The sequence below is a fragment of the Colletotrichum karsti genome, assembly GCF_011947395.1.
Source record: "Colletotrichum karsti strain CkLH20 chromosome Unknown Scaffold20, whole genome shotgun sequence".
Lineage (NCBI taxonomy): Eukaryota > Fungi > Ascomycota > Sordariomycetes > Glomerellales > Glomerellaceae > Colletotrichum > Colletotrichum karsti.
The window spans coordinates 835096-855621 of NW_024065920.1; the positions used below are offsets into that span (position 1 = coordinate 835096).

The 20526-nt window shown below is 54.6% G+C and overlaps 6 protein-coding genes across 6 annotated transcripts; 4 read left to right on the forward strand and 2 right to left on the reverse strand.

Moving 5' to 3' along the window:
• Positions 1 to 2319: 2319 nt before the first annotated feature.
• CkaCkLH20_06830 (uncharacterized protein) lies at positions 2320 to 3261 on the forward strand (the record flags this gene model as incomplete). Its single annotated transcript, XM_038889547.1, has 1 exon — positions 2320 to 3261. The coding sequence occupies one exon, from the start codon at positions 2320 to 2322 to the stop codon at positions 3259 to 3261; it is 942 nt and encodes a 313-aa protein (XP_038745359.1).
• Positions 3262 to 4391: 1130 nt separating this feature from the next.
• CkaCkLH20_06831 (uncharacterized protein) lies at positions 4392 to 5543 on the forward strand (the record flags this gene model as incomplete). The annotated part of the gene is made up of 3 exons (XM_038889548.1): positions 4392 to 4680; positions 4740 to 5191; positions 5247 to 5543. The coding sequence occupies 3 exons, from the start codon at positions 4392 to 4394 to the stop codon at positions 5541 to 5543; spliced, it is 1038 nt and encodes a 345-aa protein (XP_038745360.1).
• Positions 5544 to 6017: 474 nt separating this feature from the next.
• Positions 6018 to 7662, forward strand: CkaCkLH20_06832 (uncharacterized protein; the record flags this gene model as incomplete). The annotated part of the gene is made up of 3 exons (XM_038889549.1): positions 6018 to 6193; positions 6316 to 6387; positions 6444 to 7662. 3 exons carry the CDS (start codon positions 6018 to 6020, stop codon positions 7660 to 7662), a joined length of 1467 nt encoding a protein of 488 aa, XP_038745361.1.
• A 553-nt stretch (positions 7663 to 8215) lies between these two features.
• Positions 8216 to 10666, reverse strand: CkaCkLH20_06833 (uncharacterized protein; the record flags this gene model as incomplete). The annotated part of the gene is made up of 7 exons (XM_038889550.1): positions 8216 to 9263; positions 9318 to 9717; positions 9764 to 9920; positions 9974 to 10141; positions 10193 to 10291; positions 10344 to 10464; positions 10614 to 10666. The coding sequence occupies 7 exons, from the start codon at positions 10664 to 10666 to the stop codon at positions 8216 to 8218; spliced, it is 2046 nt and encodes a 681-aa protein (XP_038745362.1).
• Positions 10667 to 16593: 5927 nt separating this feature from the next.
• Positions 16594 to 17001, reverse strand: CkaCkLH20_06834 (RNA polymerase N/8 kDa subunit; the record flags this gene model as incomplete). Its single annotated transcript, XM_038889551.1, has 4 exons — positions 16594 to 16642; positions 16702 to 16788; positions 16850 to 16908; positions 16966 to 17001. The coding sequence occupies 4 exons, from the start codon at positions 16999 to 17001 to the stop codon at positions 16594 to 16596; spliced, it is 231 nt and encodes a 76-aa protein (XP_038745363.1).
• Positions 17002 to 17475: 474 nt separating this feature from the next.
• Positions 17476 to 20458, forward strand: CkaCkLH20_06835 (uncharacterized protein; the record flags this gene model as incomplete). The annotated part of the gene is made up of 3 exons (XM_038889552.1): positions 17476 to 17798; positions 17849 to 18639; positions 18696 to 20458. The coding sequence occupies 3 exons, from the start codon at positions 17476 to 17478 to the stop codon at positions 20456 to 20458; spliced, it is 2877 nt and encodes a 958-aa protein (XP_038745364.1).
• Between the last annotated feature and the right edge of the window lie 68 nt (positions 20459 to 20526).

Sequence of the window (20526 nt, forward strand, 5' to 3'; positions counted from 1 at the left end):
AGCATCAGCAACAGCGAATGATTCTTCCTTTTCTTTCTCTTTTCATATTTCGGACTGGATGGATTTGCATCAGGGTCAGGCGGCATCGGCGACCAGCATATAGGATTGCATGGACAAAAAAACCCCGAGCTGGAATCCCGTGGACGCGGGCCAGAATCTCGACATCGTCTCTTGAGAATTGGAGAGGTTTACTTGATTTCCCTCTTATTTTCATTTTCTTTGATACCATGAGGTAGTCTAGTTACCCACAAAACGAACAAACAAACAAGAATTGAAACAAAGATTTCTCAAACACAAACACTCTTTGTCGTCTCCCATGTGAGAGGCCCATGTTATGCAACGGCGTCTAAGGTACCTTGAGGGGAAAGGGTGGCTCTTGCCGCAAACAAAGCGTTGTCGCCATTACTCCCCACCCCTTGTGCCAACATACCAAACGTCATTCCTGGGCTCTGCAGCAAAAAGAATGCAAACAGCCGTGCGCTGCAGCTCGGCTTCCTTTACCAACCAAAACTGCATGTTAGCTACTCATTTTGCATTCAGGAGCCGCCGCCGCCGGGTCCTCCTCTGCATAACCGCATAAATCAGACGCAAAACGGGCGAAGGAAGGTCAGTCAGTCACCCGGCCAGAGCAAAACGTATCCGTATAGAAACCTCCAATTCGCTTCTTGATGAACCCCCCCTTTTGGGATGTACCAAGGTAGAGAGAGAAGAGTATCCGTACAATTGTGTAATTTCCCGGTTGGGGGGTTTTGCAAAGAGTTTCAAGGTTTACGGTATTTCTCCGGGGGGGGGGGGGGGGGGCGGGGGGCGGGGGGGGGGGTTTTTTAAATTTTTTAAATGTTTTAGGTTTTTCTCCGTCCCCCCCCCCCCCCCCCCCCTCTGACGTCGATCAATTCAGGTCTTTCTTCTCCACAACAGGTTCAACAGGGAAAAAAGAAAAGAAGAGACGATTTTGGCCCACCAGAGCTCCCCGCAATAAAGAGAGCCATGTTTTTCTGCTTTGGCTTATTAATGTTTTCGGTGTCTGTATTTCGTCCTTGAATAGTACTCTTTATTATTACCGGTATCGTGAGATGGACTCTTCTTCTTGAATCTTCGATTTGGGTGGAATCCGGCCTGCCTGCCTGCTCAGGGTCTATCTGGTGTACGTGTGTTTTCTCTGCTTCCTTCTTACCTCTTTCGGCTGCCCCCCGTTCGTATTTGCCAAATCCCATCTTACGGTTGTCTCTCTGCCTCCATACATCGGCAAAACCTCATAACCTTGCGAGAGGAGGATGTCGTAATACGGGCGGCGGCACAGCGCATAAACAAAAGAGAAGACGCAGCTGTGCGTTGCGCTGCGGCCAGCCCGCGCCGCGCCGCGAAGCTTACTTAGTGCCCGTCCCGCGGACACCCGCGCGCGGAGCTTGAGCTCCTCCACTGCCGCGCCCCCTCTGCGGTGGCGATGGTCGTCTTCTTTTTTTTTTGCCTCTTTTGATCAAACCACGTTTGTGTACAGCAATGATTATGCTTGCTATCCGAGGGCTGATTGTAAAACTTAAAAGGGGGATGGGGATTGGGTGGTTTGGTATTTCTGCGTTGTCGATTAAGAACGAATGATACGGGAAAGCCGAAATACATGACATGGGGACGGTAATGAAGGAGAGGGAGGGGGGTTTCCCGCCCGCTCTTCCCGTCCGCCCGCTTCGCCGGGCCCGTTGCGGATTCCGTAGGCGTGGTTCCGTTTCCTTTAATGACAAGCTTTTTTTGGCCTTCCGGGATGACGGCATCCGCGGAGTAACCCTGTCTTTGCTGCCGGTGGTCTTTTGGAATAGCCCGTCGATGAGATGTTTCGTTGAAGGTTTTCGTGAGGAGGAGAACTCTGAAAGGGCAGGCAGATGGTGATGGCTTTCCTGGGGACGATGTTTGCTTTGATTGCGTGGTATTTCGGAGACGCGCTCGCTCTCTTTCCACAGGAATCTGGCGACCTCTCGATAGTTGTTGGCTGTGCTCACTTTGATGCGGACAAGTGCTTGCAGAGAGCTGTGCATAAATGCAGCTTTACCAGAGCAGACAAGCGGTGACATTTGATGCTTCGTGGGCTTTGATTGCATCGCGCCCGCCTTTGTCTTGAATGCCTGGAGGCAGCATCGTCCAGAATTGATCCCGCAGATTCTCAAATATAGACGTCTCGCCACGATGTCGATGCTCAGTTGATGTCACCGCAGCTTTCTCCTGGGCATACCGCACCTCGAAATTATTCATTCTCGTGTGGTAACAATACCTCCCGTACTCAGTCAGAAGCAAGCCAGAACCACCTCAGACCATCTACCAAGCGCAATGCCGCCGTACTCCTACAGACCGCCCCCCTCGGGACGACAGTACTATCCTTACGAGGCGCCGCCTCCGCCCCCGAACTCCGCCTTTCACTACAACGACTGGCACACGGCCTTGCCCCTGCCGAACGACTTTTACGTCCATGCCTGCATGACGTCTCCTGCCGCCGGCTTCTACAGCGGAAGATCGCCCGGACGCTCGCCATCCCCGGACGAGGAACCGACGACCTCACAGCCGGCCCGGGAGGAACCCAAGCGGTCGGGCAAAGGCAAGGGCGCCGCCCAGGGCACCGAGGGCGTCCGCAAGGAGGGAGGGGCCAGCAAGGGCGAAGACAAGAGCACCGGCAAGGAGATCGTCAAAGCCACTCCACTCCGCGCCGACGCCAAGACCGCTCAGCGCCGCGAGCAGTGGCTGGTTGAGATCCGGCTCCTGATCTCGCAGATCCGAGTCCAGCTCAGCACGGCTTACTTCGTCCATAAAGAGTCTTTGGACGCTTTTAATCAACACATCACCGAGGAGCTGAAGGAGTTCGCGGACGACCAGACGCTGATCAAGCTGTGGGTCGACAAGTTGCGGTCGACCGCCAAAAAGTACGATGGCAAGAGGGCCCGGGAGAAGCCGGCGAATTTCGATACCGTGACAGCGCAGGTCCGCCTCTGCCTGAAGCATCTCAAGAGTGCGAGCGAGAAGAAGGTGCCTGCCGTCCCTGGCTCCGAGGCCAAGGACGTTGTCATCGACAGCCAGACCCGAGTCGTCGTCATGGCCGTCGAAGAAGCGTTGAGCTGGGCCGAGACCGCCGGTTCTAGTCACCATGCTTGCGAGGAGGCTGTGGAGCACCTCGACAGGGCATACAATTTCACGGATACTGACGGGAACTTGTGGAGGGCGCTGCTGGACATTCCTGCGGCATCGCATTCCACTTCGACGGGCGACACACACAGCTGAGTTGGCAGGTGAAGGGTGCTGTCACGATACGAATGGCGCTGAACGAAGAGTGCCGGGCGGAATGAGTCGGGCGGATGTTGGTGGCAGGGTCGCGATATGGTCATAAGAGTCTGTGAAGTGTGACGTGAGACGAGGGCATGTTGGTCGTTAGTAGTATTCTTGGAACTCTGGGGGACGTGAGAATAGACATCTGCTTACCTGGGAAGAAAAAAAGATGAAGCACCGTCCTCAACAGAATGATCGGAATTGAATTGTCAAGTCCCCCGACCAGCCGAAGCCAGCCGGGAATCCAGACGCTGCGTATCGCACTCAAGTGCTGTGCACAATCTTCGCAACGGCTCTCCCAAAGGGTCACCGAGTCCGGATCCTCGTCTTCCCCCCGAGAGGGTATACACGAGGGCGGCTGCGGGCCCTGCTTTTCTGATGCCAATTGCAAGCGTGAAGTCACGCCAGGCCCTCGCGGGCAGACCCGTCATCCCGCCAAGGGCAGGAGACATTGGGTGTTTGTGAAGATGTTACTCCGAATTTCTCATATGCCATTCTGAAGCGGGCGTGAACCCGCTTCGAGAGGCCGCGCTTGCGCGCAAAACCTCTCCGTTCGTAGCATAGAAACGCAGCGTTGAAGAGGACGGTGCTTGAGGGGAAAAAGAGGACGAAGTTGAGAGGCCGCAGAAATTGCAGCCTATTTATACCTCAGCAGTTTGTGACGTGGGGTCGGGCGGTCAGTGACTCCACTACAGCCTTGCATGTGAGGCCAACCAATCAAAAATCAGGGCACGCGCGAAGCTTGTGAAGGAAAGACCCTTCAAGTCGGGTCCCCACCTGCCAGATCTGGACCCCACGTTTTGTGGATCCATGGCGCCCGTGCGATAACGATAAGGAGGTCCCTGTCGGCGTTAAGCGTTGGTCTCAGTGTTTTTGGCGATGGGGGCCTTGAGTAGCGGAAAGTCCAGACCGCTGCCGAAATTTTTTAGGAGTTGTAAGCGTGCTCTCCTCCCAAATTTCAAAATTCAACGACTTTTCTTTGTTCGACAACTACGTGTTTCTCCCAACCCGCGGCCCCTTTTTTCCTCGAAGAAATAACCTTTACGATAGACAACCTCACATAGAACTCTTAATCAACAGCAACCATGTCACTCGAACCGAAAGATTTCCCTCAAATGTGGCAAAAGCCGTCAAGTGAAGACTTACTCAACACGCTGAAGCAACTAGAACTCAGCCCGCCAGTATGGAGCCACAAGACCAAGCGATCGGTCATCACCAACGAGCTGGAGTCCACGGTTTACTTTCGCCGCGAGGTCTCGATGTACCTCTCCTCCATCATCAAGAGCGGTCTTTCGTGGATTGAGGACGAGGATGAGCAGGAGGCGGTTTGGTCGGAGGCCAGCAAACGGCTTACGGAGCGCTGTGGGCGTACAGGTACGTCAGGAATGGGCGGGAGGTTTCGTGCTGTTGGTACAGCGTCTTACGAGGAGTAGCCATGGGCGAGATCACCCGGCGATGGCCCTTGAGAGAAGACGCCCTTTCGCCGACGTTTGAGCTCATCATCCGCGAACCGCCCCTGACCGGCGACTCACTTGGTCTCAAAACCTGGGGCTCGTCATATGTTCTGGCGCAGCACTTGCCCAGTCTCGGCCCCACGTCGCTCTTCCGGCTCTTCGATGAGTCACTCGGCCAGCCTCGCCCGTCTGTGTTGGAGCTGGGATCCGGCACAGGGCTTCTTGGTCTGGCGGCGGCTGCCTTGTGGAAGGTCCACGTCATTCTTAGCGACTTGCCTGAGATTATGGACAACTTGAGACACAATGTTGAGGCTAACCGGGCCACGGTGGAGAAGCTCGGCGGATCGCTGGACGCGGGGGCGTTGACTTGGGGAGGTTCAGGAGAAGATGAGGTCGACCAAGACTTCTTCGACAAGAACCATCAGTTCAAGGTAAGTGATTCAGTGGCACCCCTTTCGCAGTGACTATTCGACTGACAGTCTGTAGGTGGTCCTGGCCGCCGACCCAATGTACGATGATAACCACCCTGGCCTCTTGGTTGGCGCATTCCACGAGCAGCTCTCCCTGGAAGAGGACGCCCGCGCTGTCGTAATGGTCCCATTGAGAGACGAGACGACGAAGAAGCTATTGAAGACGTTCAGAGAAGTAATGAGCCAACAAGGTCGCCCGCTTACCTGCATCGAGGAAGGAACTCTTGACGGTCGTGACGACTGGGGCGAGGCCGAGGAGGGAAGCCCGGTGAGCTGCTGGTGGGGAGTTTTCGCCCGCAAACCGCAGGAATGAGGCATGGAGTTTGCTGAAAGCGAGCGAGCGAGCGAGCGAGCGATTTGATTGCATAGACGTTTAGAAACAGAAACAAAGACGTGGGCATCACGGGGGTAGAAATAGATCTAGACGACACGATAGATAGGTAGACAAAGCGACCTCGGGCAAAGATAAGGAGTCGGATGAAATTTGAACACTCGAAATCAGCCTCAACGTCTCAACATGTGCTCTTTTTTGGCATAATCTCGTCAATGTTTTTACTGCGCCTTCCTTCCTCCGCCAACTGAATCACAACACATTGCCCGCCGCGCCTTCTTCACGATATCTTCGTCAGTCGACAGCCCACTCAAACCCAGCTTGCTACAAACATACAAGCTCAACTCCCTACCTACGTTCAACACTTCATCAGTAAGCCAAAATATACTTCACCGAAATACCGCAGCATCTTTCACAATTCCTAATACAAACACTCATAACTATTTCCTCCCCAGCATGGTCGGCCAGATTACTTACACCGAGGACCAGATCCTCTTCGTCCTGCGGCTCACCCTCGACAAGGTCAAGGGCGCCGTCATCCTGACGGAATACGAGAAGCGCTTCAACAAGACCCTTACGGCCTCGCAGCTTCGGTATGTCAAGAGCAAGTACGGCCACGACCCCGAGTTCGGGTAAGTGCGATTCTTGCGCGATAGGTTCCGAGTCATTGCTTCAGCCTGCAACTGTTTTGTATTATTTTTCTTTCCGCCTTGCCAAAGAATGAGCGAATGCGCGCTGACTTCTTGCTTCACAGGACAGCATTGATCAACGGAACACTCCCGAGCAATGGCGGAAACAGAAAGACCGCACCATCGACACCCCGACGGTAAGCCATTCCCATAGGAACATTCGCAAAGCATAGTTACTGATCCGTCGACCCAGGAGTACGGTCATCTCTCGGCCAGTGCAAGATTTCAACCAACCCGCTATTCAAACAGCCGCGAATGCGTATTCACTCGCGCCCCTCGCGTCAGCGAGCCATCACCAACTCGACGCCCATCTTCCGTCACCGTCCACCACATTCTCCAGACATCCCCAACAAAACACCCAACAACAGTCACCACCCCAGCCCAGCAACCATTCACATCCGGGCCTGACACTGGCACTGCCCGGCATGCCGGCAGCGGTCACCGAGATGCCGGCGTGGGACCCGGACAATCCCTACGGCGTACAGCCCGTCTTACAGCAGTACAACCGCGAGCTGCGAAGCAAACCGACCAAGCGCAGTCATTCCGACTTTGAAGACGCCGTCAAGGAGGAACAAGGCCCAGAGGACACCGAGACTATCGATCCCAAACGCTTGAAGCTCGAATCGCCCATGATCGTGCCCAAGTTCGAAGACCGAGACGACGAAGCGGTCTTCCTCCTGCAAACTGATACCCCAGACGCGCCCTCGCCGCTCGAAATCTATCAGGGGCCCGAGGCCGATAAGCTCATCGACGAACTTCTCGACCAGATCGATGCGGAGATGAGGGGGCAGGAACCTACAATGCCGTCGATTTCAACGACGCTTACGCAACCAGCACCGCCAACGGTAGCATTGACAGCTGCAGTGCCTCCCATGGCTCTAAGACAAGCCACGCCGTATCTCCAGGCACCGCAGATGGACTTCTACAGCCCCTACAACTACGACTACGGCCTTGCAAACTACGGAATGGAGACCGCGATGTACTTCTCCAACCCGGCTTCGGACGCCTCGAACCCGAGCTTGATCTTCTCGGAGACGGACACGAACCCCGCCTGGAGCCCGTACTTGGACAACGTCGTCGACAACAGTCACTGGGGAAACACTCCCAACCTCTCGACGTACGCGCTTCCAAACCTAGTTGACCTCGATACGGTCGTGGACCCGACGTTGGCTTCGTATATGGACCCCGCGCTCCTGAGTGGCTTGAGCAGCGGAGGCGATATCACGACGGAATCCCACAATCAAATGGGAAACGTTACGGATTTTGGGATAACTTCACCAGTAGAGAATCAGTCAGGAGGTCAAAGCAATGCCGAAGCCTTCATGGGCTTCGACTGGGATCAGATGCTAAACTTTGACGGCAATGCCGGTTCATTCAACGACGAGTTTCAACAGTACCCGCCTCTTGAGTAGAGCTCACACGGTCGAGGTTGGAGTGTTGGTACATGTAAAGTAAGTAAGGGCATTTCAGGGAGTTTGCAACGGGTTCAGCGTCGTGCTTTTGGATTTCACAGCGAAGAGAGAAAGAGAAACACACAAGTAGGTGGGAATTGGGGTTAGTCATTGCGACATAAGCTATATATATATAGAGTTCCTCTCCAGATGATACCATGGCATCTATCGTGACGCATGAAACGAATGATGAACCGTTCCCTTCGGCTTTGCCTCCCTCAAACAACATAAATCAAGCTACGATTTTGAAAAACAATTGGGCGAGATTTCCTCCCAGCGCCGAATTCCATCCACATGAAGGGGGGGTATCTAAGTTGCAGCAGAAACGAACAGACGGGGACCGCTTTCCTCCCAACCCAAAAACGCGTTACTGCAAGTCTCTTTCTCCCAGCCAAAATGTTTGTGTGTGTGCAATGAGCCCGCCGTGTATGGTAAGTGTTGTGAAAATTTTCATGTAAATCATCAGGGGAAGGGAAAATAACCGCAGTGGTGAGACCAGCCGGAAAGTAGACGATCAGATAGCGATGCTTATTGTTTTCCTCGATTCTCCTTCCTCCGTGGGGAAACTGAACACGAGCCTATAGAGGTCTCGCAAGAAGACGTATTGGCTGGCGCGACCGGCCATGTAAGTGACGCTCTTGGCCATGTCGTTCGCCGCTATCCGCTTTCCCCGCGCCGGAAGCAGAGACGACCCGCGGAACGACGCGTCGGCCTGCACGAGGTTCTTGTAATTCTGCAGCAGGGTCGCATGGGTCGGGAGAGATCCGAAAGATCCCGGGGGCATCTGCTTCACAAAGGCCTGCAGGGCGGCCTTTTCGGCTTTGCTGTCGAGGGCGGGGTCTCTTGTATATCCGACGTTCATGGCTGCCTTGATGACGAGAGCTTTGATGCGGCTGGTGTTGCTTTCGTCGCCTGCGGTCGTGGTCGTCGCTGTGCTTGATGTCTTGTTGCTGCTTTGCGAGTAGCTGGACAGCTGGGAGGCGGTGCTTGACCATCGGCCTCCGCGACCGCTGTCGGATGTGGTGCCTAGGACGAGGATGTTGGGAACCCGAGGTGACTGGCTTTCTGGGGAGATGGGAGTGTCCTCGAATTCCGTCACTGGGGTCTCGGGGACTGGGGGAGGCTTCCGTGGGCGCTCGTCAGTGACGCTCTTATGGCTCTCCCGCTTAGAGTAAGATGAGCGATTGGACGCCCTGCTCTCGCGACCTGAGGGCTGGTCGAAGTTTTGCTGGTTGTTAAAGAAACTCGTATGACTTGGTCGTGGCGTGTTCCGGTCTGGTCGGACTTGAGTCCACCCATCTCTGAAGAGATCGCACAACTCCCAGCAAGCCTGGACTGCTGAGCCTAGGAGCTCTTCATCAGGAGCCCTGCCATCTCGCTTGTTTTGCCTCAAACTGAACAGCATCTCTGCGAGCGACCAGCACGCCTTCAACAAAGAGTCGGTCTCTTCAGCCAATTCACTGCGCTGTTTCATTAATCGATGACAAAGAGTGATGTAAAAGTCCAACGTCCGCTCTCGAAATTGTTCCGGAAGATTGCGGATATCCTGCGCGCTATAAAGACTGGCATAAAGTCAGCGTCAAGTAGATGGCGTTTCCCGCTTCATCTGAACTCACTGGTTGTTCAGCTCAAAGCTGACGCGCAGAATGGAGTCGGCAACTTCATCTTTCTTCTGGCGCACGTCGAAAAGTGATTGGCAGAAATCGCGACACAAGTCAAGGTTCTCTCGCACATTATGTCCGTACAAGTCTTCGTCTTGGTTGTCGTACAGTCGTTGACAGAGCTTCCAGCAGGCCATCCATGCTTTTTCGTGTGCGTCAGGGGTGCCTGAGCTGTTGAAGACCCTCATTCGGTGTATCGAGCTCAAGTTGGCCAAGGTATTACACAGAGTCCAACACTCCTGAAGGGCGCTTCGCAGCGCTCTCACCTCAGGATCCTCAAGCGGTAGGGAAGGAGTGGCATAGTCGTCATCGTATGCTTCGGCATCAGTTTCCTCTCCTCTCCTTTCGTCGATTTCTGCCCAGGTTAGAAAAGAACAGATCAACATACAGAAGCGCCTTACTTTCGAGACTGCTAGTACTGCTGGAGCGAAGTCTGGAAGACTCGCTGAGCATATCTTGTAAATCTTGTGCGCGTGGAGTGGCACTGTCCACGCTGTAACGAACAGGTCTCACGTCTGTGGAGAGAGGTGGCGGAGTAGGTAGTCCTGGGGACCTCGACTGTTCCATTCATGTAAGCTTGTGGCGTTTTCGAGGAGTCGGGGTCAGCCTACCTTGGCCGCATGCTCTGTCACTGGTGGGAGGCTGATGGTATCGGTCTTGGGTGAAGATTTGGGTTCAGATGCCGCGGACTTCGCAGATTTGGGTGATGACTTTGCTTCGGACTTCGGAGATGATTGATCGCTGGCTTGGTCTGGTTTCACAGTTGGGTCGTTGGAAACCTGCTTCAACATTAGCTACTGATGCGCTTTCGGCATATCAAAGGGCTTTACCCAGCTGTGGAAGCTTTCTGGAGCGTGGATGACCGAGACGGCTTCTTCGCTGCCACTTTGACGCACGTGTTCGGGAATGTTGGTAGTAAGCATCATGAGCTGCTTCATGTCAGTATTACGGACCAACATTCGTCAATTCAAGGTTGCGCACCTGAGGGTGAGGGAATGGATTTGCTGATGTAGGGCGGGCTCGAGCTTCATCCGCCTCCTCGTCTTCAATCTCTGTCGTCTCTGTTCCGGTTGAGGTCACAGGTGATGGACCGACAATATCGCTAGGACTCATGAGGTGCATGTTGTTCGATGGCACTCTCTGTATGGAATTCGGCCGAAGGGAATTGGAATTTGAATGTTCTGAAGTAGCCGATGACCTTGAATTGGACGTAAGTGTCTGTCTTGAATAACAGCAAGAGGTTTGGCTTACATGTTGGAGAATGGTGTCTGGAATGAGCCGTTGTCGGGAGAGGATACGGACATTTCGTGATGATGCGAGTAGGCAGATATTTGACTTCCAATGGACGATCGTAGGGGCGCTTCGAGTGCCATGATCAGCACCGAACTGCCTATGATGACGACAATATCTCAGCTGGTCGACGACGCAAAGAACAGTTGACCAGCAAGCGGTTGGTCGGCGGCTGTGAGTTCAAAAAACTGCCTTGAGAATCCCACGCAATGCGCTTATAGGCCGACTCGACCAAGTCGCAGACCACGCGGGCTGCTGGCCTCGATCCTGGGAGCCGTGGAGGCTTAGGGTCAAGCTGCGCTGGAGGGTCGGGTCTCGTTCACGATGGCCTGGAGATCACCACACCAAGCTTCGAGACGAACAGGAGCAGGCTGGAGAGTGAGGAAGCTCGAGAGAGCGAGGGTGGGGAGGGCGGTTTAAGAGGAGCTGTGCCTATTGCAACCTCAATGCTAGGTTGAGGAAAGGCAGGGACCGGGGGCTCCAGGCCGACCCTGGCTCACGCGAAATATCGACAGGGCCAGGTTGGTTTCGCAGCGTCGCGGCGGGTCTGCGCTTGCTGGTCGAACGACAAGGGGGAACGGAAGACCCAAGCAGCAGGTCTGACGAGTGAAGGATAAAGAAATATGGAGAAAAAAGGTTGGATCGGCCTGCGGGCAACGCGACTGCCGCTTCGACGCTGGATAGAACAGAATGAGAGGACGATGGAGTGCGGAATCAGGCTGAGCTGCGCGTTACTGCGATAATGCTGCAATGCAGATGTAGGAGGGGCGGTTGGGAGAAGCTGCGGCTAAGATTCGACGAAGCGGATGAGAAGTGCAGCTCCACCGATTGCCTGGCCGTCCACTCGGTCTCGCGCAGCCGGGCACGGAGGAGAAATGACAGGAACCAGACGCAGAAAGTACTTCGAAGACAGCGAGACAGAGCGGATGACGGCCAACGTGATTGTCAGGTCTCGGTTGCACTGACACCCCACGACACTTGGTCTGGTGGTACAGGCGAGAGAAGATGGCGATACTTGGATGGAACCGCAAGAACGTGAGAATGTGAGGTCGCAGAGAAGAGGCAGATAGGTGTTCTGTACTCCGTCACTGAGTCGTTGGTAAGGTACCCGAGAGGCCGTGATACGGATATGGAGTGCTGCGTTGCAATAGGGTCGAGACAGATGTTGGAGTTCTCTGTGTTGTGTGAATGGCTAGGCTGGTTGAATTCTGTTCCGCTCTATGGATAGGTACTTTACATGGAGAGAGGGACCGAAGACGATGGTGCGAGTGCAGGTTTTGCTTTGCTGGCCGAATCAAACGTGGATATGCCGACAGGACGGAGTTGAAAAGGGTGCAAGCATCTCAGTTAGCCCAGCTTGAGGACTGAGGTGTGTAAAAAAAGACGAGAGCTGCCCCAGGACGTGACCCAATCTGCGAGCTGGGAGGGAGGGTATTCTCTCTGTCTTGAGCAGGAGACATTCATCTTGGGCGGTAGAAACAGCAGCAGAGGGGCGAACGAGACGAACTCGGCTTGGCCTGGTCAGGTAGGGCAGGCATCTGCAGGCATGTTCAGAGCAAGATTGAGCCAGTCAGATGTGCAGCTGCGCGTCTGTTCCCACGGGCAAAGCAGACATCTCCTGGCAGGTTGGACCAGTCAGGAGCAAGTACAGCGTTGTGTCGGTGGATGAGAAGAGCATCGTCGAGATGTGGGCTGCATGAAGCAGACAGGCGTCGGCGCTTAGCAGAGGTGGGCGTCGCATCATTCAGCGAACCACAACCACCCCTGGCCCTGCGAACGCCCCACATCGGTCCGGAGGGGCCTTTAAGCTTGAAGGGAACACCTGTGAAGGGAAGGGAAGCTTGTCGAAATATTGAAATATTGAAAGGAAAAAAAAATTGAAAGCAAAGATAGAGGTAAGGTAGCTTACCTCTGGTCCTCGGAAGGGATGGGAAAGATACGGCTACCTATGCGAACTCCAATAATGTCTCTCAAGCTACCAGTGTAGAACGTGTGGCCCATGTGTCTGAGGTTGACCATGCCCGTAAAATAGTATTGTGCCGTGATACCTATCTAGGCTACTAGGTACCTAGTCTCTCGAATGACATTGGACGTATTAGGTCAATGTACGGATATCAGGCTGTAGAGTCGTGGTCATAATAATATTCAATCGTCAGCTCACGTTTGCTGGATGTAAGACAACTTCGCAGCACCTTTCCTTACAATGTCTTGCCTACCTAATTGCCCATGCTATGACTATGAGTGTGTCCAGAGCGAGACGAGGCCGAGCCGGTACACTGGTCCGATGGTATCCAATGTCTGCGCGTCTGTATTGGGACTTTTGTCCCCTTTCTGATTGTGTAGAGTGTATGTATGCTCGCGCAGCAAGTGTGGATGGACGGATATCTCTCACAAGCTTCTTTGCACCGTCTCTTGTCCCCCATCCAGACACCGCGGCGAGCCAATCCCCTCATGCCGTGTCATGAGAGACGCGAGCACTCAGTCACGCTCCCCAAACGTGCCTGTGTATTGCATTTGGGGGCGGTGACACGCATGCGTGTTCGTGAACGGCTCTGCCCGTCCATCGTGTCTTTTGCCTGTCTCGGTGTCTGTTTGCCGCCCTGGCAAGACTGTCTGGGTGTTGTTGGTACCAAGTGCAGCAACTACAGTAAACCTCATTTGTCGACTCCCAGCGCAACGGAACCAAGGATGGTCTCGACCACTTTACTCGACAAGGATACGTTTATGGTGGCCCGAACTGGCCGATCAACAAATAAACAAAGCCTTACACGATGTTGCTATCGTCCGGGCCAATGTTGTTGGCTCTGCTTGCTTCGCGAGAGTACGGATATGCCTGATTAGGCCTCGAGATGTCAGGCCTAGCGCAACCCGAACTCTTGGTAGGATGTCAGGGAAGATGGGCTATGCGTGGAGGTTGGTAACGGCGTGACCATCACTTGAAAGCTGGAACTCATGCCGTCATCTATGAGCCGTCACAGTCGGTTCGTTGGGAAAGGCCATGGCCAAGTGTCTTTCTGTACTGTGATAGCAGTTTAGCATGTACAGGCGACGGGAGGAATGGAAGTGTGAGGGTGTGTACGTACCCCTCCCTCTCCGGCCACCCCAAATCTCCGCCGCTCCTTTCTATTCATGGTGACCGGATTCCGACGATTTGGGCCGGTGTTGTTTTTGTCTTGACCGTCTTCCAGAAGAAAAGCGGGAAGGAGACCCCTCCCACTGATCGCCATTCTGCCCAGGGCACTGACACGCCGAGTCTGACAGGCCACACTGGCCTACCGTTTGTGCTGGGAAGCAGGCACGGTCCCAGTAACGGCTTTGAACCCTACTGGTACGGCAGGTACGTAGCCCCCAGGTCTTTCCTCACCGGTTCTTGATGTTGATGTTGTTGGTTTCTCCTTCCCGTCACTTGACCTTGACCGTTCGTTTCTGGAGTTGCTCTAAAACACAAATTTTCTTTTCTCTCCCATGGATACCCGATTCGCGACAGTCGAACACAAGGTATAATGGGCTCATTTGGTCTCTGAGCCATGCGTCCCAGCTCGACTGACCTCCAAAGAGAACTTTACAAGATCAAACTGCCAACCCGGTAATTATCATCAGCTTCAACTCGAATTTCCCTCGGTTCTCGGTCCTTTCGGACTGTCCTCGGGGTTGGATGGGAACAAGTCAGTTCCTTGTTGGCAAATTCGAACCTCGGTCCCAGAAAACCGGAAATATGGAAACCAGTCTCGGTTCAGTTGTTGGTGTTTCTTGAAATATCCGCAACCCTGGAACTCCACGGTCCAACGTCAATGTCCCGCAGCCACCACCATCACCTGATTGCGTCCACGACTGGGTTTCCCGATTCCTGGGACGCCGCTCCTTTCCAATAATGCTGGCTGTTGACTTCGAATCCATTCTCTTCTCGTTGAACGCAGTCGTCATCCTTGAAGATTCCGTCCCGACCTTTCACTTAGTGTGGTGATTACCCTGGATTTCATGTCGGTGCCTCTCACTAATCACAGCGCTAGCAAAACTTCTGGTAAAGCCAGCTGGTTCGACCCCGGCGATGTGGCGGGGTGCCAGCTCCAGGACCCAGGAATCCGTCCCCGGGGCACCAGTTGCTGATCGCCGATGGAGGGGCAGGCCGGGTTGCGCTTCACACCATCTGATGCCATCCACTCCGGTTCATGAAGGATTTGCTTCGATGTCTATATCACCGATAACTGTTGGGGTTCGGTCCTTCAACATTGTGTAATGGCGGAAGAAGCCTTGTCTCGAGGCAGGCCCTTTTTCTCGTCTTCTCCATGGAGGTCAACCCCGACCCGGACGCCGACCTCCTCGACTGGTCGGGGGCTCCGCTTGGTATCCCTGACGCCACGACCGCATCACGCATGCAGGCCATGCAACGCGCATAGGCGCCAACAAGCTGTTTCTATGAATGGGCTCCGGCACGGTCTTCTTAATCGGGACAACGCCTCCATCTTGTGCAACAGATAGGAAGCCGAGCTGCTCTGAATTATGGGTACCATATGCCACTTGCAGTAGCTGTTGCGCGCCAGTTGAATCCTACCGCGGTTACGCTGCGTGTCGTGGTTCTGCGGGAGTGCCAAGTCAAGTCGTTGGCAATGTCCAAAATACCCACAATGCGTTCGCCAGACGGACGTAGCTCCAGACTCTGCACGCCGTGCATCAACTCAAGACGTGTTGGCGTCCCCTGACAAATAAACAATGGCAGCAAAATGAGAACTGGGCTCTTGCATCGCGGGTGGTGTCCGCTTCGGGAATGTTTGTTGGTGCTCTCAGTCCTCGTCGCGGCAAAAGCGCCGCGCCATTTCCAGTCTCTCGGGTCATCGAGTCGGCCACCGGGCTCATCCTACGACTTGCGCAGCATTCAAGCCAATGCCTTGCCGATCCATACCTTCAAAGACATGTCGGGTACGTGGAGTTGACCAGCGTGGACAATGTCACCAACAACGAAGCACACTGGACAAACAGAGAGTGGTTCAGACAGACACCAAGCACCAGCCAGCAAAGCCTTTGTCGTTTTTCTGACCCGAAGACAAGCCCCTCGGTCTCAAGCGTTCTGCCGACATCGTCCAATCAAAGCCATGATATGATGATTTGGCCCCCGAGCAAAGCTGGTAGGTAGGACAAGAACGTCAAGTGAGGCTCTTCTGGCCGAGTCAACGATTGTCTCATTCATCTCAAATGGGGTACAATATGGCATGTTGGTGGTCAGCGACTAGCAGCCGGTCAGGAAGGCATTGAGGTTGCTCTCGATGTCCTAGTCAGCTTTTCCTTGAACTTGACCGCCAGATCGAAAGACAACCTCCCTGTCAAATTGGAGTACCAACAGTTTGACTAGCGCACTGCAACTGCAGTGGGCGTGGCATTGCTGCAGGTGGCCCTGTCGATTAATACGCGTGGTATATCCGCATACACCATCAAGCAGCGTCTCACAGTCTCAAATGCTGCGGTTGATGGAGCAGGTACGCAGGCCTCAGCAAATATGGCTGGGTAAACGGACCGGGACTTCTTCATTCAGTAGGACCCGACATGCGTTCTAATCACATGATGAGCGGCGTGCGAACCGGCATGATGGCTTTCATCATCTCCGGACCTGTACTGCCAGTTCTCCCAGCCACCGCCAACCGTCCAACTCTTTTCCTCCGAATCCTATGCCTGGTCTGGCTCTTCGTTGTCGTTCGGGAATAACCACGACACTTCCCACGATTGCCTTGTAATTTGTTGATTTCGCCGCGAGGAAGCGGGTTTTCGAGGTGCGGACGGATTCGGTGTTGCGCATCGGTCGGGTGGGCTAAAGGCACGATTGCCGCCGTTTGCTTATCGTAGATCTATTGTTGACCTAGCCGTCTCGTCTTGCGTGCCCAATATCTCCCAATAACGCCATGCAATGCTCTCTAAATTCGAAAACTCCAATAGTTCTGTCATCCGACCATTACGGGTTCAGAGACATCTTCTTTTCGTTGCGGCCGTCCGGAGTGTACCTAAATCCAGTGTAAGAACTCTCGAGCGTCAGGATGGTTCGAGTGTTGGATGCGCGTACTTGAGAAGCTTCTCGATGAGGTCGACGTGGGTCATGACCATACGGCGGCAGCAGTAGCGCTTGAGTCCAAGCTGGTCCATGGCGTCGCTGTTTTCGTGCCTGTCAGCGATGCTGTTGCTCGCGCCTTTGACCGCAGTCGGAGACTTACCCATCCATAATGCCGTCATCAATGAGCTTGAGGTAGCGCTCCCAGAGGTCGCCGGTGACCTATGGAGAAGTCAGCTATCGAGTCTTTCGCATCGAACGGGGGGCGCTTTGACTAACCTTTCCGCAGGAGAAGCAGCGAACGGGGATAATCATCTTGGCGGTGTTGTATCTGCGCGAATGCAAATGATTATTGGCAAGATGGTTTGGCAGCCAGCTAGTCGGCAACTGAAGTTCGGCTCGCGCAGTGGATCGTCAATCGTGGATTATCGCCGTCGTCAAAGAAACTTTTTTCGATCGTCGCGTCGCCGGCTCAGCGCGAGTTCCATAGGTACTGACAGGACTGCCTGCGGAGAGAAAATTTGTCGGACCGGTGATTCTCCGATCCTTATCTTATCAGTGTTGACTGTGGGGAGATCCACCAATCGCATGGCCCAGCGACAGGAGCGGGACCCAAAATTTCTTTGGGAACTTGAACTTTTTTTCCTGGAAGGGTCGTGTGCGAGCGAAGCAGCAGGAAATCCAAGCCAACTCGTCGAAGGTCTGACGACCAAACTTTTCTCGCTCATTCTTGCTCCAGACCCCCAGAAACGACACTCGTTTGTGTATATTCGACCTGTACACCACGAAATGGCCGGCCCTTCAAACCCGAAAGCTCGGGATGCCGATACCAAGAAGCGCAAGAGAGACCCCAGCGACAAGGACGGCCAGACGAAGCGCCTTCGGCAGAAAGGGAGCAAACCTGCGAAGAACGGCGAGGAAGACGCGGGAGACCTTCGCGAAAATGCCTTGAACGTGCTTTCTCAGCTCCAGAAGAACCTCACGGACGACCAGATCGAGACCGAGCTCGTCAACCTGGGCAACTCGGACGTCCAAGCGACTGGATGGCAGGTTTCCTCGCCAATGGGTGGCCGGATGGCTGATATCGACCCAATCTTTGCTGAGAAGGAAAAGTAAGGGCGTCTGCGTCGTGGAGCTGTCGACTTGTCTAACGTTCACCCAGGTACCTGATTGTTACTTACAACACCTCTCTGCAAATCTACTCGGTGGCCGAATCCCTCCTCATTCGAAGAATCTCCCTCCCAGTGGTTCAGAACACATACGCCGACAGGGCTTCGTCGCCGACGATCGTTGCGACATGCCTTTCGCAAACCAACACCGATTTTGTCTGGGTCGCCTGCTCCGACGGCAGAATCTGGCGGGTCAACTGGAAGAGGGGGACCAAGGTCAGCGAAGAGTTCCACACCAGGTCGGAGACTGCGCTCGACATGACAGTCGCAACGATTGAGGGGCAAAAGAGCAACACGGAGGTCGTCTATGTGTCCGAGACGTCGAAGCAGAACAAGGGCGAGATCGTCGCGTACTCTGGTCCCGACTTCACGCAGCCAGCCTCTGAAGTCCTCTTCACGACGAAGCAGCTCAACCGGGAGATTCACCTGCTGCGCGCGAGCACGGACGGAAAGATCATTGTCGGCGCTACGAAGGAAGGTCTCATTGTCGGAACGGTCAAGTCCGAGGCGTCCAACACAAACCTCGGCCTCGAATCCGAATTCTTCACATTCGACTCCACGGACATCATCTGCTCCCTCGACATCAGAGTCACGAACAAGAAAGACAGCGCCGCTGTTGTCGATTTGGTTGCCGGAGGTGCTCGAGGTGCCATCTACTACTACAACGATGTGCTCAACAAGCTGCAAAACCTCAATGTGCCCAAGTCGAAACGGGATAGCATCCAGGCACGCAAGTACCACTGGCACAGGAGAGCGGTTCACAGCGTGAAGTGGTCCAAGGATGGTAAGGAATACACCTCCAAGTAGTCGTGTTCGAAAATCGCTAATGTCGCTTCTAAGGTCATTACATGGTCTCCGGTGGCTCAGAGAATGTCCTCGTCTTGTGGCAGATGGACACTGGCAAGATGAACCATCTCCCTCATCTGTCCGGAAGCATCGAGAACGTGGTCGTGTCGCCTTCGGGATCATCCTACGCTATCCACCTCGACGATAACTCTGCCATGGTCCTGTCTACTGCGGAGATGGCGCCAACAACCTACATCTCTGGTATTCAGTCAGCTGCTCGCTTCACCTCGACTCCGAAAGACCTGCTCGTCAAGCGTGTGTGGTCGGTCGCTGATGACGTGCGACACCCTGTGCCCGCCGCTTTGAACCCTGCAGAGCCATCAAGACTGTACGTATGCACAGGCACTGGCCAGCAGGCAATGATGGCCGGCGATCTGCAATCCGCTCCTCTGCTGCAGTCGTTCGATATGGAGTCTTTCAGAAGCATCTCCAAGCAGGCCCTGGCCAGGACCCAGCCCACAGATGTCAACATCACCTCCAAGGGAAACCCAATCTCTGAACCGCGGATCACGCATGTTGCGTTTTCGCCAGACGGCAATTGGCTGGCCACAGTTGATGACTGGCAGCCGCCGAAACGCGATCTCGAAAAGATTGCCCCTGAGGCTCGCGAGCAATTCATCAAGTCGAGGCGCGAGATCTACCTCAAGTTCTGGGCTGTTGGCGAGGGTGACGAGCCCTTCGCTCTCTCTTCCAGGGTAAACAGCCCCCACGTCACCACTAGGCCCGAGACTGTCCTCGCCCTCACGGCAGACCACACGTCAAATAGGTTCGCAACTCTTGGAGACGATGGAGTGGCCAGGATATGGCACTCCAGGGTGAGGCAGCACGACGGCGTCACTTCCACAGGCAACTCCGGCGAGGCGTTGCAATCCTGGTCGTGTGGTGTTGCTGTTGCTCTTGGAAGCAACATCGGCGCCGACGCTCTCGCAATCACTGGAGAGAACGCCAACGAGCGCAGCGGTAGCCTCTGTTTCTCAGAGGATGGCTCCACCCTCTTCGTCGCTTTCGGCAATCGGAACGACGGCACCGTCTACGTTATCGACACTCACACTGGCGAGATCAGATTAACGTTGCAGAACATGTGGAAGGGACACATCCGCCGCCTGCAGGTTCTCTCCCCTCACGTCATCACCCTCTCCGACGATCTGAGGGTATACGACGTCGTCGCCGACGAGCTGCAGTACGGCATTCAGCTGCCCAGCGGGCGCAACGCCGCCGTGACCAAGGAGTTCAGCCACTTGGCCATCGACCGCAGATCGCGAACCTTCGCCGTCGTAGTACCAGGCGGCCAAGCCTCTCAACTCGCCGTCATGAGACCAGAAGAGCCCGAGCTGCTCTGCGTGAAGCGCATTCCCCATCGCGTCACTAGCCTGGTTTCGACCGGCAGCTCCTCCGGCTTCGTCGCCGTCGACGACGCAGCGCAACTCTGGACCATCGCCGAGGCATCGGACCCCGGATCCGTTGCTCTGTCGAGACCTTTGGAGGACATGCAGCTCGACGGCGAGCCCACCGCGGAGGATGCGATTATCGAAGACGAAGAGGAAGTCGAAGACGAGGAGATGGCTGTCGACGGGGCAGATGAGCCGAGTGAAGAGATGGATCTGGACGATGACGACGACCAGCCTGCCGTTATCAACCGGCAGCGTTTGGCGGATTTGTTCGATGCGGCGCCGGCATTCGCAATGCCGTCTGTCGAGGACATGTTTTACAAGGTAACAGGGATGCTGGCGACAACGCCGCTGCACGCCTCGTCATAGGCTTCAAAAGTTGTCAAAACATTGTGCAATATACCCAATAATAGAATGACTAAAAAGTGCTTGAACAA